The sequence below is a fragment of the Calypte anna genome, chromosome 22 (genome assembly GCF_003957555.1).
Source record: "Calypte anna isolate BGI_N300 chromosome 22, bCalAnn1_v1.p, whole genome shotgun sequence".
Taxonomy (NCBI): Eukaryota; Metazoa; Chordata; class Aves; order Apodiformes; family Trochilidae; genus Calypte; species Calypte anna.
The window spans coordinates 2,990,144-3,016,888 of NC_044267.1; the positions used below are offsets into that span (position 1 = coordinate 2,990,144).

Sequence of the window (26,745 nt, forward strand, 5' to 3'; positions counted from 1 at the left end):
GTTATGATGCACTATGATGAAGTCTTTTCATTAAGTGATCAGGCACAGTTTTTTCCAGAAGACCTGTAGATCTATTGAGTAAATTAAAATTTATGTATAAATATCCTCTATAACCCTATGTACTGTTTACAGCATGCAATGTAAAATCTGCAGGGAATACCTTCATGGTTTTGTGGTTTTTTGTTTTTTTTTTCATGGTGATCACACTGTAATTAATTGTAAAATGCATAAAATATTGAAATATGTGCTGGAAGAAACATTTTACCATTTAAGAAACCACTGCAAATCAGATCATCCTCCAACTGTGAGGACAGAGCAAGGCCAGTTGTGGCCAGTCCCACAATAAATCTGGCTCATTAGCTCTTCCTGGCCTGAAATCTAACTTAAAAATAGCCATGAGAGCAACAGGGTACATCAGCTACACACAAAATAAATGTTGATCATTAGTCCCTCCTGCTTCTAACTCTGGCATTCATTTTAGTTCAATGGCCACTGCTAGCCACAAATCTAAATCCAGGTCTGTCCTTGGCACACACTTCCTCTCCATCTCATTGAGTCCTAATTTGATTTGGAACATGGCTTTTGGGAGAGAATTTGCTAGAAAGATAATTTGAAAATTTGAAAACCTGTTTCTGAAGCTCTGTAATTCTGCCTTCTAACGAGGTGCTGGTCAGATGCAGGACAAACCTTTCCTTTTTTCTCAGCCTGTGTTCCAGAATCTCCTCACATTCTTCTTTCTTCCTTTTTCAAATCTGTTTTCAGCCCAGCCATTCCTAGCTGCATACCTTTAGGAATGTGTAGATGGCTCATAATGGAGAAGCTTTTCTCTTGGAGGAAGATGAGAGGGTTAGATTGGAGGCTTGGAGATCTTTTTTGTCAAGTCCTTCAGTTTTCATAAAATTATTTATACAGACAGAAGTATTCCTGTCTGTAACATCAGTTGCATCAGGCTTCAAGGTTTCATTTGAATAGCTTGAAGGGGATTACTCAAATTAATAAGGAGTGTGTGTAGGAAGGCTGCTGGTCTTCCCTTCTCTCTGTGTCTCTGATTTCCTCCTACACATCTCATCAAAGTCTCTGAACCTGCCTCTGAACTGCTGTGGAACATTTGGAGCTGATGCTTGTGACTCAGGCAGATCATTCCTAATGTACTTTGTGGAGCTACAAAAGGAGAACTAAAGATTGGGCTCTTGAAATGTAATAGTTTATCACAGAAACAGAATTAAAGGATGGAGGAAAATAAAGGGGAGAGGAAGCATCAAGGTTCTTCCAGCAATTTATTTTCAATGTGTGTTTTTCTGTTTGATTGACTAATAATAGAGTAAAACATTGTCTTATTCTGGAGCTTTTAATCTGCAGATCTCAAGATGCATCACAAACAGCAATCAGCTTCAAAGGGAATTTTGATTGTCCTCCTTAAATAATAGCTAAGGGTTGTTTGAGTGCTACTGGCAAAAACTTCTAAAGAGAGTCCTGTTGCTTTTGCTTATTATAAAGACCACAGTCACCTTAGGGCTCCTCATGAGCTGCTCCCCAATTGGACTGTTGCAAAAGGAGGAAATTTTTGTTAATACCTTATGTTAATACATTCTCTTCTTGATTCTGTTCAAGAATCTGACCAGCATCTTTCCAAGTGGAAAATCCTAGCTGTGTCTTTCCTGCAATCTGTCAACATCCAGAATGATTATGTGCAAAATGAAAACTCTCATTTCCCCAGGCTAACACACCAGATACAATAACCCATCCTATTCAAGGAGTAATTTACCTAACAAGGCACAAAATTGGCTTGCCACTCCATGAATAATTGGAATGAATAGCTGCCATCTGAGCCCTTCCTGCAGCCACTAATCCAGTCTGAGATTTGCAAGGTTTGTCCACACCATGTGTTAAAAGTGCTCCCATGTCCAGACTTAACTGTCTTCTGGGCTGGGAATTACAGGTGGGTTGCATGAAAATTCCTGGAGCCAGTGGAGCTGTATGGCAAACCAGGCAGAGATGAACAGGGAGTGAGCAGGAGGTGGAACAGGCCATGTTTATTCTATCAGCCAAACTTAGAAATAGCTTCATGTCCCCTTTTGGTCTGAGGGTTCTGTGCCTGTAACACCCTTTGTTGTGGAACAGCACAGGTATTGTCATCTCCTAGGGAATATATCTACCCTTTAGCATCCTGACATCTACACTTTATGGGATCAGAGGTTTGGAAAAGGGACAAGGATGTCAAAATCCCTTCTCACTATAAGAATATTTTGTTTCAATTGAAAAAAAAACAAAAAACCCCCAGACCTTACATTTCCATAAATCATAAATCCAGTATTATGGACAGAAAGGAAAGACAATATGAAAACTGACTTGAGGGATGACTCTGTCTTATCCAGGTCTGGATTTCTTCTGGGTTACTTCACCCTGTGACACAACTGTCTCCCTCCTTTGTACCACTGGAACCCACACACCAGAACTCCACTCTCTGGGAACTGTGTTTAAAAATGGTTCTCTGCATGTGTTTGGATCTAACAGTGCTCCATCTGTAGGAGATAATACAAACGAGCAAGTGAGAGGAGTCAGAGAGGATTCAGATGGGATCCCAGGTGTTTTGTGTGTGAAAGGATGATCCAGGTTCTCAGTGTACATGGTGAGTGGTCTTCTGGTTCTTCACATGTTACCTTCCATCATGAGCTCACTCCAACCAGTGTTGCTCAAGATCTGGATCACAGATCCAAGTAATGACAGATCCATGGTTTAATGATTTGTAATAAGAATTTTCTGAGGGTGTCCATGGGAGAGCAGGAACTTGAATTTAGTTATATTGCTACCCCAGAAACACTCTGTTCTTGTGATATATAACTAATGGCTCAAAAAAAAAATGAGAGAAGCCAAAGGAGTGAATAGCTACATTTATCACAGAGGAAAGGTACATGCATTTATCTGGTTTTCTGTGTGGTATTGTAGTGAAAAGCAGGTCTTGTCTTCATTGTCCCAAATTCTGCACCTCTTTGCTTATGTACCTTCTCTTACTGCCTTAAACAACAGCCAATAATAAAGCAGGTTGCTGAAGAGAGCTTCTATTCCATTTGAATAGAATGCAGCTGCTGCAACGTTTTAAACTCAATTTGTTAAGGGATATAGACATCCTCTCTATTAAATTCCCTGCCTGTAAGGAATGTGGCATGGGAGGGACCATTAGCAAATGCCATATGCTAACCTCAGCCTTGTCCATACCAGAATATAAATTATGAACAAAGGCATATTCCCAGTTGCAATTACCTCAGAGGAAAGAGACTTCCAGGGTCATCACATCCATTGTTCATGCAGACTAAAGGATGAGGGAAGGAGGGGACAGACAGATGCCAAGCTGTGTGATGGATTTGCCTGATTACAGCATGAACAATAGGTGAGGAGGGTGGATCCTGCCAAGCTTGCTGCTGGGGATTTACTTGAAATTTAATGAGCCCAATCTGCCACTCTTGCATCCAGCAGGAATCTTGCCATGGATTGGAAAGGCAGCAGAATAAGGCCCAGTATCAGACACCAGGTAATATGCACAGGTTTGCTGCTGGATGCTAAGACACCAGTAACAACATTTCTACATCTTCTTGTCACTGCTTTACAGAAAGGTGGTTTTTTTACCTTGAGAAATACCCATCAGACCTCATAACTCTGAGTTTGCTGCTCTCTCTCACTTAGTGGCCTCATTACTACTCTACTTGCCTGCCCAGAGAGTCAAAGGGTTCTGAGGTTCCTCAAATTAGTCCAAAAGTTGGGAATAAAACCAACTTTTTTTTTTTTTTTACTAGAAGACCCTTGTTCTGACTATTTGATTATACTCTTTCCTTCAAAAATATTTATTGGAATGGTTCAGTCCAGTTCAGACTAATTCTTATCAGACCAACTTATTTTATTTCTTAACTTCTTTTATTCAGTAGCTCACATTTGGTTTCCTGACTTAGGACTAGACTCTAGTAGAAATAATATGTAATGTCAAGAAGGAAACTGTCCAGAACATCATTATTTGCAGTCTTTCCAGTAACTTGGAATCATATTTAAGGTTAAATTTCATTCTAGGTAATCATGAAGGCCAATCTGATGAGCAATGTTTGTGCACAGAAATAGTCCCTGATACTAGATTATGACTTCTTTTTCCCTATATTTTTTTTTGTCTGTGTTCATTGATTAGGTGTGCTGCTCCAGGCACAAATAAATAACTAAATAAATAGAATCCCATCCTGCACTCCTGCAGCAAATCAATGGAGTAGTTTTTTTTTTAAAGTCTGCAGATTACAAGGGCAGCTGCTATTGCAGGTTCAGCAGATGTGGCTGCAAGCCATGATTTTGCATGCAAATGTGATTTAAAAATAAAACAGTGTCTCCCTGTCAGCTCCCTGGTTTCCAAACTGTTCTGTTCTCTCAGTCTTTTGCTAGAATGTGTTTGTTTGAACACCTTTTTAGGTGATGAGGCTGGCACCATCAGATTGTTTTTTCTTACTAGTTTGTTCTTTCCACAAGGCAAAAAAATTCACATCAAAAAAAAGCTTCCTTCAGCCCATCTTCACTGATCAATATCATTGAACACAGTGCCCTAATAGACACTGGCAAAGCAATTAACTCTCATTATTCTGCCTGATTCCCATCCTGAAGGGATCAGGTGGAAGCAGTGTAATGGAGCTGAGCAGTTCCATGGATCTTTTAACATGACCCAGTAATGATTCCTTTCATTTGATGTGCAAAACTGTAGACTTTACTTCTGTCAATACCTCTCTCTTGTCACTGACATTCTCATTTGTGGCATTTTGACATTCTAATGACATTCTTCAGGGTCCTTCCAGTGTTCAGGTGATACTAAAAACAGAATAAATAGATTTGTGAAAGTTTTGTATGAGGAACTGTACAAGTAGAGATTCCCACTGAGAGAATGTTTTAAATTTAAATTATTAGTAAATAAAGGAAGAATTTTTCCCCCAAAACAGCACAATGGAGTAAGGAAGACTGATGTGAACCTGTTATTTTCAGTTACCCACTACCTGATGTCTCTCCTTACAATCCCATGTCATAATGTATCTCCTAAACCTTGGACCTTGATTTTTCTGTCTGTAAATTGTAAAGACAAAAAATATGCAAAAGAAAATGTGTGTGTAGCCTGGATTACAGGTACCTGAGTGCTCTTTTATTTTAGTTCCTTACCATTCCAGCCCTACCCCATCAAGTTCTCCATCCAATAACCTCTGGTACTAGACAGGAATTTGCTTTCCTTGGCACAGTTATTGACAAAGGTGTCTGAAAATAGAGGTATAAAAACTGTACAGCAGTCTCAGGGCACAGCCCCTCTCATTTCTGTCTACATACACACACTTCTGCCTTATGGCCACCACTGGCTTGACTGAATCTTTGTTGAATTAACTGGGTGTAAAAGGGAAATCAGAGCCACCTGTATAGAAACCACTGCACTTTATTTTCCTTCTGCCTGAAGTGAGAAGGGTTCAGTGCTTCAGCTGTCAGCAGTGACACAGTGGGTATCACCCCTGGAGCTGCCACAGGCCAGCAACAGCACTGAAAAGCTGCTGACAGGTTTTGATTTCTGGTAATGGGAAGTTCAGGCATTGATGTGAGTACAAAAGAACAGAGTTTTCTCCATTAGATACATGTGCTAAAGGTCTCAGTGTCACTCTGGGTAGCATTCTCCCAGGGCATTTATTTTTGCCTCTTTCCTCTATAACTGGACACTTCCTGAGAGGATTGCTTCACTGCTTTCCTCCACACTGCACTCCATGTTCCTCTTGGTCTTTTTTTCTCTCCTGCAGCCTCAGGTAATTAGTCTGTGAACATGATTACTTGTGATGAGGGGCTGGGGGGAGGTTCTGAAACAGCAAACTGTGTGACTCTGCAGTGCATCCCTCCTGGCCAGACTGTGGAGTCATTACTGGAATCCCACAGGTTTCTCATGGAAGTGCTCCAGCTCAGAATCTGGGCTGCCCTTCACAGGGGAGTAAGGATAATGCTGGTTTGGCTCTTCCCAGATTCAAATAGAGGTCTAATAACCTCTGGGACTGCTCTAATTTTTTGTCTCCAGCAGCTCTCTTGCAAGCTAGTGGCAACCTAGAATAGGTGAACTACAAAATATCCCATGTTTTTCAGGTCTGTGCACAGCAGCTTTATTGAATAGCAAAGAAGAGCAGCAATTGGAAGAGAAATATTTGTGTGTCCTGATTTGCTCAGGAATCTGATGCAGGTAAAATTTTGATCTTGGAAAGAAATCCAGGTCAGTTGTGAAATTCCAAGTCAAAGGCATTTCTTTAGAAAATGTTTTGCTGCTTTAGCTTCAGCAAAGTTCCACTTTTCCTTCCACTTTTCCTTTCCTTCTTCTGACTGAAACAGTTTACTGAAGCTGCCCTGGATTAACAAATAGCTGATTTTTCATCAAAAATTTAATCAAAACCTGTAAGGGGATTTGTGTGGAACCCATGCCTCAGTTTCCCATATAACCCAGGTGGGTTTGGGAAAATTGCACTGTCATGCTTGTCTTGGATCTTTGCAATGAAGAGCCAGGAATGAAGCTCCTCAGGCAGGTGTTTGCAAACCCTGTCCTCTGCAGAAAGCACTTTTGTGTGCCAAACAACAAACCAAAATAGTCTTGACATGCACAAATAAAGATTGAACCCTTGTTTTGAGGCAAGAGGCTCTTTACAGTGAACACAGATCACTTATATCCTAACTTTCTAGCTTAAATACTGCCCAAATCCATGCCTTCTTTTCTTTGCAGCAGTTTAAAAAGGGGTTAAGCTTTGTGTCTGTAGACAGCATTGCAGCAGAGGGGATGAAGCTTGAAGGGCAGGAAGGATGTACTGCATCTTTAATAGGGTGTGTCCAATCCTCCTGCTGCAGTCTGCTGCAGTGAGGTTTAAATTGGGCTCAGTCTCTGTCTTTTAACCCTCCTTACTTAATGCTAATTGGAGACTGAGCAGATTCAGGCACAGTGGTAGTGGGGCTGTTGATTTCAACCCAAGAGTCAGCCTGGGGAGGATGAGAAACTTTGTACAGCACAGAGCCCCAGCTTAGTCACTTCATTTAGGCTTAAAAAACCTTTTTTTCCCCCTCAGTCTGTGTTTTAGTGAGCTAAACAGTTCTGCTGTGTATAAAAAGGAGGTAGCCAGAGCTTTCAGCACCCTGTTAATAACCTCACAGTCATCAAACCTTTCCTTGCAGCAGTTGCTGAGTCCATTTGGTACTTATAGGAAGGAGATTATTGGGCTGCTGAATTTTTCTTGAGATTTGTAGCAGTCCCTTCAGCTCGTTTTAGATGTAGACATAAAAGGTGCTGGCTTGTAAAAGCAGCAGTTTTTAGGGGATTTAAAGACAAAAGTGATTTGGAAATTGTCTGCTCTGCCTTCACAACTGCAGTGTCAGCTCTGCTGGGCTGGGCAGTCACTGATGGGGCAGTGGTTTTGTTACACAGAGCTGCCCATAGTTTCCTGAGTGCTTCTTCTCCTTTATGTAAAAAACATCCATCCCTAACAGAAATACCTTATTTAAATCTTGTGAATTTGTGTATGATGGAGTTGGAAGAGAGTGTTTTGCAGTTATTTTTATGTAAAATGATGACATTTTCTTATCTTACCTTGTAATTTATTAGTATTCTGACACAAAGTGCTGCTGTAAGAGTAGGTGCAATGTCATTAAATGTATTTGCTGTTTCATGCTTAGGTCTCAGACCTTTTTAATTGAGGTTTGGATCATCACATGTACCCAAGATTGGGTTTTTCTTGAAAGAAAGTGAAGCAGTGGCTTTTTTTTTCTTTCTTTTTTATTAACCTAAATCCAAAGGTAATATTTAACCAAAACAAAACTATAATTTAGGATATCAGGCTGATAGCTACTCACACATTCTTACAGATTCATGCTGCTAGTTCATTGGTATGCATGGGCTCCTGCAAAATATGTGGGATCCAGATAAAACTGCTCAGGCTTCTTGCTGGTATCAAGGACTGGTTGCAAATTAGAATGTGGCAGGCATAATTTCTGCTTCTCTGTGAAGTGTTCACTGTTCTTTTGTCACTGGGAATGAGAGAAGTTGTTCAGTTTCCTCTGATGCTGTGAGAATCCACAATTCTAAATCCTGTGGAGACTTCAGAGAAGATTGCAGAACACTGTGAGAGGACAGCAGTTCACTTGGAGTTACACAGCACATTTATTTTCAAAGAAAGTGCAGAGCCAGACTTCAAAGCTCATTGAGGGATCGTTGCAGCCCACACGGTGCTTCAAGTGTGCCAGTGAAATCCTGCTGATTCATCTTATCTTTCCTTTCATGAACTCTAGTGCCACCAAGTGTCACAGGAAAAAAACAGCCCTGCCTGCCTGGCAACTTCCAACCCAGCCCTTTCAGGGAGTGCAGGGATCTGCAGCAGGTGGGATCAAAGCTGAAATAATCTCTGAAACATAGATAGGAAGGTCTGAAGTTGGGATTTACAGCAGGGATTCTTCCAGAGCCATAGAACTTATTGGGATTTAGCCCTTAGTAACAGATTTAGCCACATTCTGAGCTTAAATCTGCTGACTGCAATGGTAGAAACAATGACTCAGGAGCTGGGATATCAGAAATAGATCCTACTGCACAGTTTAGACCAAAAAAGTATTGTTTGTGACTGTGTCCTTTTTCACTCAAGCCAAAGATTCAGCAGAATTGGGAAGGAAAAAACCAGTGGAATCCTGAAAACCAGTGGGAAATTGCTGGGCTGGGTTTTGCATCCAGGGGAAGAGCTGGGAAGGAATTTCTTCTCTCGGCCTCTGAAATGCTCCAGTTCTGCAGGTGACAATGAAAGGAGAAAGGATGGTAGCAGGAAACTGTGGCAGCATTAATGCAATGGTTAATGGGACACTGGATCACAGGATGCATCCATCCATCTTATGTAACCTTAGAGCAGCAAACCTGCCAGAACTGACGTAAATAGAGAACTGGAACATTTTGAGGTATAGACTCCTCTTGAGTCTCAAGTGGACTGTATCTGCCAGGACTCTCTGTGCTCGTGGGTTTTTTCTGTACCACTCAAGGTGATCCAGGTTTGTCCTGCATTCCTTCTGCTGTCTTATGAGAAGGGAATAGTGCCTGGGTTTTAGAGCTCTGGTTATTCAATCTCTTCTTGTTCTCTTCCTGGTAGTAGAGCTTTACTGAATTGCACTGTCTCTGACTGTGTATGATCATGAGTTGGGTCTTTTTTTAGTCCTTGATTTGTTTTGCACAAAATTTTGACATTTTTTTCTTGGCTAATTCTACTGTACTATTATAGCAGTCCTGATAATAAAACTTGGAATACTTGTATAAGAAATTAGACTGCACCAGGAATCAGTCAGCCCACCTGGGACTCACTGAAACCACAGAGAGCTGAATCACCAAATTGGAAAGAGTCAGAGCTGGTTTCCTAATGGGTGGATTTATATCTTTATAAAGATGTATTTTATCTGTATAAGATTTTAGATGTGAGGAACACTCCAAGGCCTGAGTGATGTCAGCATGTCACTGAAGGCAGCTGAGATCCAGCAGTCTTATTTGCTTTCTAATGCAGACTTTGGAGTAGGAATTGGAGATTGCACATGAGCAGACATAAGAAATGCACGTATTTTCCCTTAGGAAAAAAAAGGCTTCGTTACTTCTGTGCAGAGCTGTCTTGTGGGTTTCCTTTTCCCCTTTCCTAAGTAGTGTAAAATGTGTCTCTAATTCATATCTCAAAACTGAAGTAATGTTCTAGGCTAAAGGCTGTCATCTCTCTATTGATGTTACTGCCTGGGCTTATAAAAGAATGTGGGTCTGATTCTGGAATCCCACAGTGCTTAATTCTCCATCCTGCTGTTGCATCAAGCACTTTCTCTTACTCTGATTAGTCTTTGATGTCAGTAAAACAATAGTATAATCAAGTCTTCCTGCCTTTCTTGTGGTGTCTTTTTGATGCACAAATGAGTTGATGTTTCAAATGGCCATGTTAGAAGTATTATTTGGGCAGGGTATTGACAATCTGTTCCTCTTGTTAAGTCCCTGTGGAACTCCCTGATTAAAATCCAGATGAATAGGAAGACAGAGGGAAACTTCTTACCTACTACAGAGAGCTACCAGTTGCCAGCAAGTAATTGTATTTTCTTTTGTTTGCTTTGCTGGTCCTGCTTTGCTACAGGCAGTGCAGAGACTTCTCAGTGCCTGGCAGCAGTGATCTGATGTCAGTCCAGGGACACTCCTGAGCAGCAGGAATCAGATGTCCCCTCAGTGGGATCTCCTTGGGACTGAGCTACACGATGCTGCTGCAGGGACAGAGCATCCTGGATTTCCCTGCTGCACAGAAAAGCACAACCATGATGAAGGGGATGATCAGCAGCACTAAATATAAAATATCTGCCATCTTCAAAGTAAAATTAAGTTGGCCTACTGATTACTCCCTAGTACAGAGAGGGAAGCCCACAGAGGGCATTTGGCTATGAATCCTCCCTTCAGTGAGGATTTTAAAAACACAGTAGCCACTTAATCACTTTTCAAGTTTTGGACTCCCCCTTATGGCTTTGAAAACTGCAGATGTTTGGAGTTGTAGCTCATGTGCTAATCTACAGAGAAGCCTTACAGAGCAGGACCCCCCCCCAATGCAACACAAGTACCAAGAGCATAACTGAATGACAATTTTATCTCATTTTGTGTCTGTGTGCTGGAGGAGGTGGCTTTTCATGTGGAAGAAGATAAGAGCTCTTCTTGTTTGATGTTTGCTGCAGAAATACTTGAGGCAGGCAAGGACTTCTGTGGGAAAGAACTGCAGAAACTGAAACGCTGCACACTGACTCTTCAGCTCTCCAAATTGCTGCTGCTTCATGGATTTCTCTTGCTTTGCCCTCCTGCCAAGAAACCAGCCCGATGGTCCCGAGGATCCCAAGCTGGACTGGAGCCTTGCCATGAAGTGGTGCAAGGCTGTTGCCATTCTGCAGTGAGGAGCATCCTCTCCAGGAGCTGGGCAACTCGCTGCTGAGTCTGGGCTAGCGCTCTGGTTGCCCACGGTGATCTCTTAGTGGCATCTACTGTCCAAGAACTGCAATAGCACCTTGTGTAAGCTCAGACCTTTTAAAAGGAAACCATTTCTAATGCCCTCCTTATCCCAGGGCTTGCTATTTCGTGAATTTTTTCTTAAACCTCGATATATTCCTCATTAAGTCACACTTTAAGGGATTTAGGATTTTCACAGCCCTCAGTGCCAATCTCCATTTCCCCACAGCAGAGATTTTTCCCTCCCCCCTGTACAGGTGTAAAAGTTTTGGTTTTCTGGAGAGATGAAGTGAATTTACTGGATTCTTGGCTAGAACAAACCTAATGATGCAGGAACATCAAACTCCTGTGAGATCAGAGTCAGATCCTTCCATTGTTCATCTGAATCCACCTGTCACCAACCAACTTTTTGTGACTTTTTTGGATGGAAGCAGCCTCTGAAGTAAGGCTGAAAAAAAAATATTACTTTTTTTAATAAAATTAATTTCAAATCCATAGGAAAAAACCCACACTGTTCCTGCATGTAACAGGCTTCCAACTTAGAGGGGTGGTTTGGGCTTCCTGGTGTCCTGATTGCAAAAATGAAAGGTTTGATTTTTGTAGCAGTCATTTTCATACAGACTTCCCAGGAGCAGAGGAAGAAAAAGAAAACTGCATTTTAAAAAGGAATTATTGATTGCAGTCAGCTGAAGACATCACCTAAGAATTATTGGAAGCTCATTTCCAGCCTGGGCAAGTTTTATTCAATCTGACCACACTACCCCCTGCTGAGGACACTTTCGGGAACAAGCTCTTCAGACATTAAAGATGTAAGAGATACATTAAATATAAAATAGTCAATATCCAGGGCTCAGCTGTGATGGATGGATACCACAGGCATTGCAAGAGGGCTTCTACTAATAGGCACTTTGGAATTAGCCTGTGATTCTTAATGAAAATGCCTGCCAGCACTTCCTCCTTTTAATCTGTCAGATAATCTCCAAGAGGAGGGAGGAGCAGGATTACTGGCACGAAAGTAAAATACAAATTCAGAGCTTGCAAGTCCCTTGGTACCTGTGGGTTTCTTGTAGCTGTGTCATGGTGGCTCCAGTGCAGGGTTCTGCCTTAGGTGACAGCAGGAATGAGGAAGACAGAAGCAAAACTCAACCTGGATTCATGCATGGTGTAAATAAGCAGAGTTTCTGTCAAAGATACTAAACCCCTGGCTACAGGAAAAGGTATCCTTGACTGATCAGCACTACTTGCATTTCATGCTGTTACACCAATAATCATTTTATTAGTCTAAAAGTTAATTCTGACTATATCTCTTAGCTCCTCAAGTGTTGGCAAAACACTTTTATTTGGGTTTAGAGCTAAAACAAACATTCATCACAGTTTTCCTTGCTTTACATCACTGTTCCATGTGTTGTATCCATAGAGAAATTATGCATTCAGTCATCGAGGTCCTGGAGCGGGTCCAAAGGAGGGCACCTAAGCTGGTGAAGGGACTTAAGCACATATCCTATGAAGAGAGGCTGAGGGAGCTGGGGGTGTTGAGGCTGGAGAAGAGGAGGCTCAGGGGAGACCTCATCACTCTCTGCAACTCCCTGAAAGGAGGTTGGAGCCAGGGGGGGGTTGGGCTCTTTTCCCAGGCAACTCTCAGCAAGACAAGAGGGCAGGGTCTCAAGTTGTGCCAGGGGAGGTTTAGGTTGGAGATGAGAAAGAATTTCTTTCTGGAGAGGGTGATCAGGCATTGGAATGGGCTGCCCAGGGAAGGAGTGGATTCTCCGTGTCTGGAGATCTTTCCAAAGAGCCTGGATGTGGCACTGAGTGCCATGGGCTGGGAACTGCAGCAGGAGTGGATCAAGGGTTGGACTTGATGAGCTCTGAGCTCCCTTCCAACCCAGCCCATTCCATGATTCTATGATTTTTTCCTTTAGTCTTTTGCAATGAATTAAGGGTAGGTGAAGAATGCCACCATAGCAGCAGTAACAAAGTTTATTCTTCTGTCAGGAAATTAACTGAGCTCTGTTGTATCTCACTGATTATAAAACCAGTTTCTTTTTCCAAAGAACATGGAAACAATATAACACAATAAACCCCACAGTACATTGGCATTGGAATTAAGTATTTTATCACCAATGTATTTCTCCAAAGCATTTATCTCCACAATAATTATTCAGTCAGAAAGCATCAGGGGCCTGACATATTCATCATGTGATTGGTGTCATAAACCAGTTACTGCCCTGGAGACTCACTTTAGATGTTCCAAATCTAGCAGAATTCTCTGCTTCCTTTTCAGAGTTCCAAACTCTTCATGGAGCTGCTAAATGCAATTGCTGACAGAGGAAACAATATTAGAAAGTGTGTGAATATGGTTTTTAATTTATCTGGGAACAAGGGGCTTAAAACATAACCTTGTGACCACTTAGTTCCATAGAAAGCAACTGGGTGAAAGAAATGCCACCAGTATTAACTGCTTTTTCATAGGCAGAAAACACTTTAAGAGAGTTCAGATCAGCCCACCAGTTGTGAAAGGGACCTTTCTTGAATATATGAATAGAGTTCTTCCTCCAGTAACCAATGCTCTTCTACTTTCATAAAACAGCAAAAGGATAAAATAAAATAGTGAAAACAGAGTGTAGAAACCTGGAATCCTTGGGCTCTGAAAGTATCTTTAATACAAAGACTGAGAAAAAAGGAGGTTTTGCTTTTTCCTTCACCACAATTAGCTGTAGAATAATTTAGCTTGAAACAGCAATGATACCTCAATTATTCTTCTTCTGAGAATGTCCTTTTATAAACCAGTTCAGTTCATCCCTTTAAGGCTGCTTGCTTTGTTTTCTATTCTTTATATGATATTCATCTCATGTCAGTCTGGCTTCCTACAGTTGTTCCTTCATAAGCTGAAGAGTTGAAGCTGCTGCTGGTCCACAGGGCTCTTCCTCAGTCCATGTGGCAGCAATAAATGAATTCCAGTGAATTCTAGATGATGATAGTGAAAAACATTTTCACAAGTGAGCTCTCTGAATGCTCTGCCACTTGAGGTACACTTTCCCACTGTGTTTCATTTTAGGAATATTGGATTTGGGACTCTACAGGAGTAGAATGGCCTTCTCACTCTGAATAAATGGATGCTTGCCTCCTGCTGGAGTCTGCAGCACTGAGCACACTCTGCAAGGTGTGGTGGGACACCCAGCAGTTTCTAAGGAAGCAAATCTCCTCCTGAAGTTTGCAGGTAATGCAGCTGATTGCATGATTGCTGCTTTGATTTGCATGGGTAGAATTCATGCCTGAGCAAAGGGCGAGATCACCAGCTGGATAAAAGGCAGACTAGATGGGAAGATTCTTCTGTCTGCCCTTAAAAAGAAACAGATGGAGAAGGGGTGGAGAAGCTGAGCTTTGAAAATTTAATAAACTCAGACATAAAAATACAAAGCTATTAAAATGGAAACGCCAACGAACTGATTACTCAAAACTTGTTCTTCTGACTTCAGGATACATCAAGGCAGAAATGTTCAAAGCTGCCTGAGGGCTGTTATAGACCCCATTCCTCTTTCATTGAAAAGGAGTCAGGTTTCAGTACTCAGGTGGCTGTGGAAATGCTTGCAGAGGATCACGAAACAGAGCTGATTACATTTCCTCTAGAATTTTCTGGAGGAAAAAGTGATAACCCTGTCTAACAAACTATTACTCAACTCAGCACTGTAATTCCCCTACTCAGCTGTGGAAAAATTGTATTGGACTCGACAGCTCTCCCCTGTTAAGACTAAAGAAATGCAGAGCTGGCTTGGAGGGAATCCAGGGGAACCCCAGAGCAGTGTTTCTGCAGACAGGTCCTGTGCTGGGAACACTGGGGGGGCAGCTCCTGCTTGATAAGGGGAACTGAAATCCTCATGGCCTCTCCAAGAACTCTGATCCTGATCCAAGAACTCTGATCCTGAACTCACTGCAACTGGGAGGCTTCTGGGTTGGAGGTGATGTGGCAGGCACAGGGCTGGGGACATCCAACCTCTGTCTTTAGTGACTTTAGTGTTTGTAGCAAAGCTGAGCCTGAAGAGCTTTCTGAGCAACTTACTGTTCCTACATTAATTTCAACAGGAATTAGCTTTAAAAGTGTGGTTCAGTTCCACATAGGCTCCTTTCAGCATCATTAAGCTTCTCAATACCTTTACAAATCTTTACCCAAGATGTATATCAGTGTTTGACAGGAAATCTGTTCAAATCATGTAATTATTTTTGGTATTTTCACACAAAATCAACATCTTTTACATAGCTGGTGTTGGTTACACCTCCTTTGCTCTCCCTTTAGCTGTAAATAGGAGTATTTCTGTACAAATTTGTCTTACCTTAGCTCTAAGTGATAATCAAAGGGTGGGTGGGAGCAGCTATTAACTCAGTTTAGTTGATGAATTTGCCCTTTCCAGTGCTGGTGCAGAATAATGGATTTTTTAAAGGAGTGCCAGTGAAATTGGTGACAGGTAAATAGTGGTTTTGTTGAGAAATTGTTTGGAAATATCCTTGTTATATTAACAGTAAAATGAACTGAAAATAGGGTAGTGCAAGCTGAGTGACAGCACTAGTGCTTTCATGCAAGGATTTGCCTTCTTTAGGTAACAAAAAGTGCAGTGAAATATTCAGCTATAATGTAGGGTTATGAGGTTGCCAGATAATATACTAAATGTTGTTCCCTGATGAAACATGTAGAGGCAGAGGGAGAAAACCTCTTTCTTTCTCCTGTTTGTGGGGTGTGTGTTTGCATATTTACTGGGTTACTCTGTGGCTTTTTAGTTTTGGTTTCTGCTGGTGCTTGGAAGAGTCTACTTCAGAACCAAACATATTCATTCATCAGCTTGAGGGATTGATTTATTAAGTTAATGAGCAGATGGCTTTATTTGTAGTAGTGGGTTTTTACTGGTGCTAAAACCACCTCCTGCTTTGAACAGCCTGGGTTTACTATTTCACATTCTTCTCCTCACTCTTTCCTCATCCTTCCTCTTGCTTTGAATGCTGATTTATCCAAGACTCAGCTTTTTTGTTCGAGGATGCACAGAACCCAGCAAGATAGGATCCAGGCTGATGGCTGGAAGAGTTCTGAAGTGTTAGCAAAGAAAAAAAGGGTTATCTTTCCCTTTTCCATCCAGCTGATGAAGGGCGGTGTGATCTGGAGCTCTTGTCGTTCTCATGTGGAGCACAGGAGGGCACTAAAATCACGGGGTTTTCACTTCTGCCACAAAAAGATGCGGTCAGGCCGTGCTCCCGAAATGTTCCGAAGACGCGGGCTTCTTTATAGGGCTTCTGTTAACTTCACATCTCGAAATGAGAAGTTTAGATCTTCTTTAGATCTTCAGCAGTCCCATAAATACCGCAAATCTGTTGTTCTTTCAAGTATGAACTAAACGACCCAGGAGTAATATGACTTTCTTAGGGCACTAAGAGTGGGAATGAACCTTGGTCACCCCAGTCCTCTCCAGCTCTGACCTGTAACACGACCCCAGTCTTGTAGTTTTAAGGTGGAATTTATATAAACTGAGCTAATCTCTAATTCTAAATTCAATTAGAATTTAACTTTCCTGCTCCTCTTTGGGGCAGAGAAGAGCAGGGTCCAGACTGCTCATTATTAGTGGTCCTGTTAAACAACACTTGAGGATTAAAAGAAAAAGGAGGAAAAAACCAGATTTGGTGATGTTATAAAATGGACTAAGGGCTTTCTGAAATAAAACCTACTTTCAGTGAAAGCTGAGATTGCTGCCTTCATGTGCCCCTGACATTTGCAAATCATTATATTTAATAAAACATTCATCAGCTTCCCCTAGTTCAGTAATAAAACCAACTTCTCTAGTTACTACTTGTCTGTCTTTCATGCTTTGCTCTGTTTTTCATTTGCTGCCAGGAATTTGCTTTACCTGAGTTGGGGAAGCCTGGCACAGCTCAGCCAACTACAAAACCAAGAATCTTAAAGTAAAATCAAGGTTCTAGGCTGTCAGATTCTTGATTAGAGAACTTCTAGCCAAAGGCCTTGGCAGCCAGGATACAGGTGGGCTTTCAAAAACTCATTTCAGTCCCTTCATGAATACTTCTCTTCTTTAACAAGCTGGCCTCAGATCTAAGCACAGTCCACAGCCCTTCTTTTGCCAACCAGGAGATATTATTCATCAAGCTGCTTCACTTCTTTAGTTAGGATGGCACTACAGGAAGCCATGGCTAAGCCTAAGTAAAATGCAGAGGAAGAAAAGTCTCTAACAGATATTTTTTCTTCTTCTAAGGAGAGTGCTTTTGACCACCTTGGGATGTTAGCACAAAACAGAGCACCTTGAATTGCAGCAAGGAATGTTTAGCCCAAAGCACTGAAACTCTTACAAGACCAACACTTCAGGCAGTCCTCCAGGGGCAGATGGAGTGTTCCCTGGACAGAAAGGAATGAAGAGTGATTAAAAAAGAAAAAAAAACAAAACCCAAGCAGTCTCTGCACAGCTTGTTCTGCCATACACTGCAAAAAGGCCACAGGAAAACCGTATCCCATTTGTAGCAGGGAGTATTTGGAATCCAAGATCAGAGCAGAGAGAACCAGAGCAACCACCACCCTGTTTAATTGCCTGGATAGCCTAATTAACTGCTCTTTATGTTAAGGTCTTAAAGCACTTTGCAATATTAAGCTCCCATTAAAAAAAAAAGAAAAGCTGGGTGAATCTTCCAGAGTAAATGGATTTGCCAGATATCTGAGTATTTGCTTTTCTTCCAAGCTTGGCTGCCCCTCTCCTGTGGTGAGGGTCAGACCTGGGGCAGTGCCCTCTCCTCTCTCTGAGCCCTCAGGTCTCACCAAAACCAGGACAAGGACCAACACTTGGTGTGACACAGCTGGAGAGGTTTTTGTGCATAAGAACAATGACTTCAGATCCGTGCCAGTACAACATCTGATCCTGGTTGGCTGGGTTGAATTATTGGTTTATAAATATCAAATCAGTTAACCAGTTCCAGCTTGCAGATCTTCTCTTGCTTTTCTCATAACTTGTATGCATTAACATATTCTGTGCTGAAGCTTCAGGTGCTGTTTCATCATGCAGTGCTCTCATTTTTGGGGGGTTCAGAGCTACACATCTGAACAGGGTTGGGAACATCATGAGCAGCCCTTGGGAGAAGATCAAAACATCATTTGGGGAAGGGTTTGGCTGTCTAGTGGAAACTGGGTGTAACAATACAGCACATCACAGCTAGATGAGTAATGCACCCTGTGTGTAACAAATTCATGGGCTACACATTCTTGACAGATGACAGATTACCATATTGTTAAAAAAAAATTGGTATATTGTGATATTGTAGCTAATTGTGATAGCAAGTGTCCTTATGTTGAATCTTCTGCCTTGCAGAGAACGAGTTTATTTGCTAGAGCAAATTACCAGTAATTAATTCTTCTTTATATTACTCTGCCACTTAGAGCTGCCAGTGAAGATCAAGGCAAAATAAATTTATTAGAAACAGAGGTGGGGAAGAGTCTGTTCCATGGAAAGCTGTTCTGAACATGCAAAGGAGATGAACATGCCCAGGGCATCACAACCCCTGAGCCACAGACCTGCCTTGAGTGCTTCTCACTTGTAGTGTAAGAGAACAAAATAGTTCCTCTCCCCAGATTTTCATGCTTTGGTGCAATTAAACAGGTGGTTATGTTTTAAAATTGTGAATTATCACAGTTCTCATCACCTTCCACAGGAGATGAGCAGGCAGCAAGGATTGGGCACTAATAAAAACAGACCTAGCTGCTTACAGCCCCAGAGAGATGATGGGAACCAGACTGGACCCAATGCTGTAGGAAAGCTCTGCCACTTTGATTTGTAGTGGTGCTGCTTAATGAAGGCTATAATTAATAAGTGTTCCTGCACATCCCTCTCCCAGTTTGCCACCCCACAGCCAAAATCCAGGCGGGATGGCTCAGCCCCGGCCCTCGGAGCTGCCCCGCAGGGTCCCACGCAGCTCCTGGCTCCCTATCACTGATGGGGAATTCTTCATCAGGGCCCTGGACTCAAGTGGAGGTTTACATCATCGAGTGCCAGTCCCGGGAACATTGCGTCTTGTGCGAAGTGCAGTCCTGTGACCGGCCCTACAGATTCCCGGAGTGCTTTAAAAATAACCCTTTTGTTTTCTCACTTATTAATGAATTACTCTCTACTTACGCTAACAGCGGGCTGACACCCAGCACTGTACGAAGCAGCAATGACGGGAACTCACCTCCCGGAGCAGCCTACCCTCCCCACGAGTGTTTTTTTTCCTTTATTCCTCTTTTTTTTCTCCCCGCTGCCCCATCAGCACCTTGCTGCGGCACCGCCGGGTTGGGTTCCCCGGGGCGGGGCGGGCCGGGAGCAGGTGATCCCAGACGGGGCGGGGAGAGCCTCCTTCTTCCCTCCCTTCTTCCCTCCTCCTCCTTCTCTGCTCGGCGCTGCGGGGCAGGCAGGAAAGTTGGGCGGGTGCCGGGAAGTTGGGTGCCATGGCGGAGCAGCGCGGGGCTCCCGGCCCCCGGCAGCGCTGCGGGGCGGCTGCGGGAGAACGGCCCCGCTGAGCCCGGCCCCGCCGCGGGGAACCCCGCAAGCATGGCCCGCTGGATCCCCACCAAGAGGGAGAAGTACGGGGTCGGTGAGTGTCAGCCCGGAGCGCCCGGGTACCCCCCGCTCCGGACTTGGTGTCCCGCGTCCCCTCCCCTCCTCACCCCCTGCAGCCTCCGCTCCCCGCCGGGTCTCGGCTCTCTGTTTGCTCTCTCCGAGTTTCCTGCACGTTTTTTTCCCCTGTCCGGAGTCCTTCCTTTCCTTCTGCACACCCTCGAGTGGTTTCTCCTCCACGCTCTGCTCTCCTGCCCGCTTTCAGCAGTGGGTATTGACTCTCGGAACCCCATAGGGATGGAGGCAGTGGTGTGTGTCCAGTTGACCCCCTGGGAGCTCTGGGTTTCTGGAATCCTGCATGTTTGGTACTGACCTTTGTAATTTTGCCTCTCCAGCATGTTTTACAGTGAGGAGTGCTCTAACGGATCAGCAAATTGGAGATGTGGGTAGAAAAAGTGATGACAGGATGAGATGGCTGTAACGAGAGAATTCAGGACTGTGGGTGACATCTCTGCAGGGTGTTGGAAACCTTGACGTAGGGAGGGGAACAGTGAAACCTTGACTGACACCTTGTAACTTCCTTTCCTTTATGTTTAAAAGGAGATGGTTGAATGCCACTTAGCTTTTCTCTAGAAGGAACATAGCCAGTGGTGTCGTGGACTAAGTTCTCCTTTTCTGGAGAGTTTGAGAAATTGAAACCCACACAATTTTGAGGTTACTTGTGAGAATTGGGTGGAGAACAGTAGGCAGGAAACCACTAATGACACAAACAACTGATAGTTTATTTTACTGAAGAGTGATCTTCTGTGCCCCTTCTCTTCCACAGTGGACATCTTGATGTGAGAAAAATTTTTACTTTCATGCTTGGAAAGCATTAATTGCCCCAGTTCCCATGAGACTGTTTAAAAGTGGAGAACCTCATCCTGCACAATTTTGCACATTGTGAACTGGAAATCAGTTACTCACTTGGTTCCAAAGTGGCTTTGCAGGGGGGCAGCCTTCCCAGGGCTATGGCTTAAGCCTCAGAGGTATTATTCCTAGCACAACCTTATCTACTTTCTGCTCTGCTAACTGGGAGGGTGTGGAGTATTCTACACCCTGAACTTTGTTTCTTTCTGTGTAGGTAGCAGCCCAGGCTGTTGATATACAGGAACCTGTGTCTATGACTTGGTGAGATCACCTTGAGCTTCAGGAATTAAAAAAATGTTACTATTACAATCAAGTAAACTTTCTAATGCTAGGATGATTGGCTGTGCTAGATTATGGTGAGATTTTTTTCTCAAGCACACCTTTGAACAAGGCTCTTCTACCTCAAGAATGGCCTTGGGCAGCAGGATGAATCAGAGGCACTCCTCTGGCTTCCTTTTTATTAGCTTCCAGGGTGAGTTTTTTGTGCTGGCCTGAGCCAGCTGCTGATTATGACAGATCCTCTTCCCCAGAGGGAACTGGCTTGTGAGTAAACCAGGTGGAGGGAAAAACTCCCTCTTCCCCTTCATTACCAATCAGAAAGTGTGCTGGTGGGAAGTACCCCCTTGCTTCACAGAATCTCAGAATCATTTGGGTTGGAAGGGAGCTCAGAGCTCATCAAATCCAACCCTTGATCCACTCCTGCTGCAGTTCCCAGCCCATGGCACTCAGTGCCACATCCAGGCTCTTTGGAAAGATCTCCAGACACGGAGAATCCACTCCTTCCCTGGGCAGCCCATTCCAATGCCTGATCACCCTCTCCAGAAAGAAATTCTTTCTCATCTCCAACCTAAACCTCCCCTGGCACAACTTGAGACCCTGCCCTCTTGTCTTGCTGAGAGTTGCCTGGGAAAAGAGCCCAACCCCCCCCTGGCTCCAACCTCCTTTCAGGGAGAGAGTGATGAGGTCTCCCCTGAGCCTCCTCTTCTCCAGCCTCAACACCCCCAGCTCCCTCAGCCCTTCCTCACAGGAATTCTGCTGGATCCCTTCACAGCCTCCTTGCTCTTCTCTGCACCTGCTCCAGCACCTCAAGCTCCTTCCTGAGCTGAGGGGCCCAGAACTGGACCCAGGACTCAAGCTGTGGCCTCCCCAGGGCTGAGCACAGGGGCAGAATCCCGTTCCCTGGACCTGCTGGCCACACTCTTCCTGAGCCAGCCCAGGATGCCCTTGGCCTTCTTGGCCACCTGGGCACACTGCTGGCTCCTCTTCAACTTCCTGGCAATCCCAGCTCCCTTTCTGCCACTCTGTGCCCAGCCTGGAGCTCCCCATGGGGTTGTTGTGTTGAACCTCATCCCGTTGGGATCATCCCAACTCTGCAGTCTGTTCAGGTCCCTCTGCAGAGCCCTCCTGCCTTCCAGCTGATCCACACTCCCCCCTAACTCAGTGTCATCTGCCAATTTGCTAATTGTGGACTCAATCCCCTCATCTAAATCCTCAATGAAGACATGAAACAGAACTGGGCCCAGCACTGATCCCTGGGGGACACCAGTTGGATACAGCACCATTCCAGGCAGTTCCTAACCCAGCACAGAGTGACTCTCTCTAAGCTGACAGCTTTTCCAGGAGAATGCTCTGGATGATGGCATCAAAGGCTTTGCTGAAGTCCAGACAGACTCCATCCACAGCCTTCCCCTCATCCAGCATCTGAGAAAAGGAGCTCAGGTTGGTCAGACAAGACCTGCCCTTCCTAACCCCATGCTGGGTCTGATCCCCTGTCCATCCTGGAGGTTCTGTGGGATTGCCCCCAGGCTGATCTGCTCCAGAACCCTGCCAGGCACTGAGGTCAGGCTGACAGCCCTGGACTTTCCTGCATCCTCCTTTCATCCCTTTTTGTGCATTGTTCTGCCATTCACCAACTTCCAGTCATCTGGGACCTCCCCAGAACTGTTGGAAAATGCTGGAGAGTGGCTTGGGGAGCTCTTCCCCAGCTCCCTCATCACCCTGAGGTGGATCCCCTCTGGTCCCAGAGCCTTGGGAAGATCCAAGTGGCTCAGCAGGTCACAAATTGTTCCCTTCAGGATGACAGGAGAGCTTCTGTGTGAAAAGGAGACTTCTGCACCACACTGCCCCCAAATCTGGAGTGTTTCAGCTCTTGCATTTAATGTGCAACCAGAACTGATAGGGTTAATCCACAGGCAAGTAAACAGAATTATTGATGCAGTGAGGAACTTTATCAGGCAGTGTTTGATACCTTGATGGCAGTGTGATGTTTGCAGATTTGCCCCTGTCCTGTGCTGTGCTCAGGCTTGGCACTTGGGTTCCAGTCCTCACTGGTTTTGTGCTTCATTTTCAGGACTGAGAGGGAAGTGTGAGCTTCTGGGGCCATTAATCTGCCTGCAAGGCAAGGTGCCTGCTGGTACCAATTAGGAAGGTGGCTGTAATGAGAATAATTCTGCCAATTTGTAAGATCCAGGCCATTAGATGGTAACAACTTCCATTCACTGGTAGCATGGCAAGGCTGAGGGTTGTGAAATGTAAAGACCCAAATTCAGTCTTTTCAGGCAGAAAACACACCTTGTGGGTGTTAGTAAGCTGTGCTTTGGAAAGTAAAGTAGAGCTAACTGTGTTTATTTTAAAGACAACCCTGTAAACCCTGCCAGTGCAGGAAGAAATTCCAAGAAGAGTGTGATTCAATGTCATTTGTGTCATTTTTATCAGTTCAGGATGGTTTATGTCCTGGATTATTCTACAGATTTGTTGGTTGTGGGTTCAAGCTGATTTGCTGCCTTCAGGTTTTGCCTTTGATTGCTTGAATCTTTACCACAGATGCTACATATGGCATATGGGCTGAGTTTGAGATGGCAGACAGCAGAGTGCAAGGCTGGAAATCGTAGCAGTTCTAGGGAAGCATACGTGAGAGACAACTGGGTTGCAGTTTCTCACTTGCAATGAATTTTCAGCCCAGTAACAGATGGGATTTTGGAAGCTTCAGCCTTGTAGAGGGACAAAAACCCTGCTGATTGTGTGATGGGCAACATCTTCAAACAACAGGATTTTCTGGGTCTTCCAAAGCTTCCTTGCAATGTGTTTCACCTATAATTTGGGAAGGAAAGATACAATCTGGTCAATGTTCCTTGAAAGCTGGTCAGTTTTGGGGCCAAACTAAATGAGTAACTTATTCTTTGTGAAGTGCTGTAATTGCAGAGTGCCTTTCCTGCTGACTTTTCAGTCAAAAGAGGATGTTCTGAAGGAAAAAGTACACGAGTGACTCCTTATGATTTTAAACTTTTGCTGTCTTCTTGGTTTAGAATTAATAATTTAGGGCATAAGGAATAAAAAATGTAATTATTTTCTTTTCCTGCTGGCAGTAACACGGGCTGGCAACAGATTCATTGTAAGTATGATACTGAACTACAAGTAATTCTTTCTTCAGTCATCAAATGTTCTTAACATGTAAGTGTCCTTTGTGGACTGGAGGACAGTGTGAATGGTTTCAGTGCCAAATATGAGAGAATTTGGAGTCTGTGGCATCACAAGCTATTCCTTTCTCTTATAAATCCAGGCTGCTGTCAGACCAAGCAATTGGACTCCTCCTGGTTCCTTCCTGCAGGCAGTAGCAGTGTGGTAAGCCAGGGCAAGGAACCAGCTCAAAACCAATTTAGAACTGAAAAGTGCTGAGTTTTCAGGCAGAACCATTTCCAGGTGAGTGTAATGATGCACCAGGTTCCCATGCTTTATATCTCACCTTTGACTGCAATCCAAGAGGATGGCAAGTGTTTGTTTGGAATGATGTAGGTTGAGCTCTGGATGTCCCTATGGTTCAGCTGATTCACAAATCTGACTTTCCAGAATAAGAAATCCATTCAGGCCACGATGGACTCTTCACACACCACAAAATGCTCAACTTGGGAGCTTGCAGCAAAAAGCTGAAAGCCACAAATTGTGATCTTCTGCTTAGAAGGCACAAGTGAAAGCTTAAGCAGTTCTTTTTGTCTCTGAGCCCTCCAAATTGTTCAATGTATAACTTCAGTATTACTGGGAGACCACAAAGAGCTTCTGGTCAGTGAGGTATGTCAATGCATTGCTTGTATTTTTAGTAAACTTCATGGGCTCTGAGCAAAACCACAGTCATTGTGTAGGAAATGCCTTCAAATATTGGGCTGAAGGGAGGCTATTTAAACAAAGCAGCTGATTCACTCTGTGGAAAGTGGGTTTGATCAGGTGCATTTTGAAATGCTAAGGTCTGGGAGGAAAAAGTTGAGAAACTTTTTGGGCAGCTTTAGCTCCCAAGCTTTCCCTGCTTCTTCATATCCCATGCCAGCAATTTCCAGTTTTGCATTTCAAGTATGCAGGAGGGTGGCTGCTTTTATTTTGGGGGCTTTTTTCTTTCTGAATAGATTTTTTCTTTTTTTTTTTTTGTAAACTGACAGGTAATTACCCCTAATAGTTATTAGTGGCCTCTTGAACCCATTACATTTTTCCCTGCTGGGGGGACTGGAGCACGGGACTATTCTTGTCACAAAGAAGTATTTACTTTGTTGAAATACCATGTGGTGGTTGAGTTACAATCAGCTGTGTCATGTCTTAGGAATGGCAGCAATTTTTCAAATGTAAACTAGTGTCTGCCAGCTACATTTGTGATTTATGTGAGCAGAAATGCAAAGGATCAGAGAGGAAGAGAGAGTGCTGCAGAATAAGATTTTCTTACTAATGATTTGATTTGTGGTAACTTCTGATATCAGGTCTTGGCTTCATGCTCAAACCTCATACATCTTCTGCAAAGTTGTCTCAAAATACTGTCTGATTAGAGTTTCCCAGTACTGATAGTAGTCCATCATGTCAAATCAGAGCAAAATTCATATTTGCTTCAACTTGCTGCTTGCCTTATGCCTCCTCTTCCTGCAGAACACTTGGAAGACTCAAGTCCAGCATTGGGCAGCAGGTTCCCCACGAGGGCTCTGAAAGAGGCTGTTGCCACCATGGAAGTGACTTCCTCAAGATGGAAACACTCTCTCTTCTCCTTTTCATTGTTGATGACAATGCCAACAAAACTTTTGACAGGGAAGAGTGAAAACCTTGGTGTTGTTGACAGCAATATGTTTTGAAACTTCAGAACAGGATACAATACTTCAGTTCTGATTTACTTCCCCACTTTTTGCTGCTGTGTCTGCAGTTTATTTGATGTGAAACTTGGCTGTTCTGCTTCTTCCATAGTCCTTTCTATTTTATTGATCTGTATTAGCCTGTCTCCTCTTCCTTTTGGTGATTCCTCCTCTACTCCCTAAGCAGTTCCCTGTGAAGCTAATCTTACAGACTTCAAAGGCATTGCTGACATAAACAAGGCTTGTAACCAATCCTTTTCTTACTCTTACTTTCAAAAGCAGTACTCTAGTACTCCTCTTTGCCTTCTAGATTTTTCACTGAGCTGTCTCCTGATGATTAGATGTGGGTTTAATTCTTTAGCAGAGGATTGTATCTGCCAGCACAAATGTGGATAGGAACTATGGAAATTAAAATCAAAATAATCAGTTTATTCTGACCCTGAACTTTTAAACAAGAGCTTATTGATCAAGCAGCAGTAAATGTGTCATAATTTTTCCCTGTCATTTGATGCTGAAGACACAACCATGGCCAAGATTCAAACTACCTCAGTCCAAAGTCATAAATGCATTTATCCCCTTGCTACCAGAATGAGACTGTTTTCAGGTCCAGTGCATTTAATTTATGATTGAGTGCCTAAAATCCTGTCACGAATTTGGGTGGATTTGCCAGGAAACATGTTCTAATAACATTGGAACATAAATATAAATCACTAAACAGCTTTCTAGATGGACAGCTCATGGTTGCCTTCAAAGACCAAAGATGTTGGAGTGCTAGTTAGACCATATTTTTTAAATGATAAAAACATCTTTTTGGTACAGTACAGACTGTACCTCCTAGGAATATCTCCAAATAATAGAGGGGGGAACATTGTTTAATGGATGAATTGCTCTGGCAGCCTCTTGAAGCTTTCAGTTAGGTGTCTGGCACGTTGTTGGAATGTATCTAAAAAAAGTAGTGATTGTTCTGTGGAGGTTATTCTTTGGCCACTTATACTTTCAAATTTGTGGAGGTGTTGCTGCAATAAAAGTGAACCTCACCATGTAAAATGCTGAATCTGAGCAAAAAAGTTGAGGTACAATGGAGATAATTACAGTTTTCTGGGTTTGATCCTCTGCAATAATGAAACAGTTCAACTCTAATTCAACTCTGAAGTTCTAATACTATTTCAGA

At 43.3% G+C, this 26,745-nt stretch overlaps 1 protein-coding gene across 2 annotated transcripts in view; it reads left to right on the forward strand.

The window, feature by feature from the left end:
• Positions 1-19,484: 19,484 nt before the first annotated feature.
• DOCK5 (dedicator of cytokinesis 5) overlaps positions 19,485-26,745 on the forward strand; it is a 73,470-nt gene continuing 66,209 nt past the window's right edge. For both annotated transcript variants that reach the window (XM_030464067.1, XM_030464068.1), the window contains exon 1: positions 19,485-19,603. In XM_030464067.1, coding sequence (XP_030319927.1) covers positions 19,561-19,603 — 43 coding nt within the window. In that variant the 5' untranslated portion in view covers positions 19,485-19,560. The remainder of the gene's footprint in view (positions 19,604-26,745) is intronic.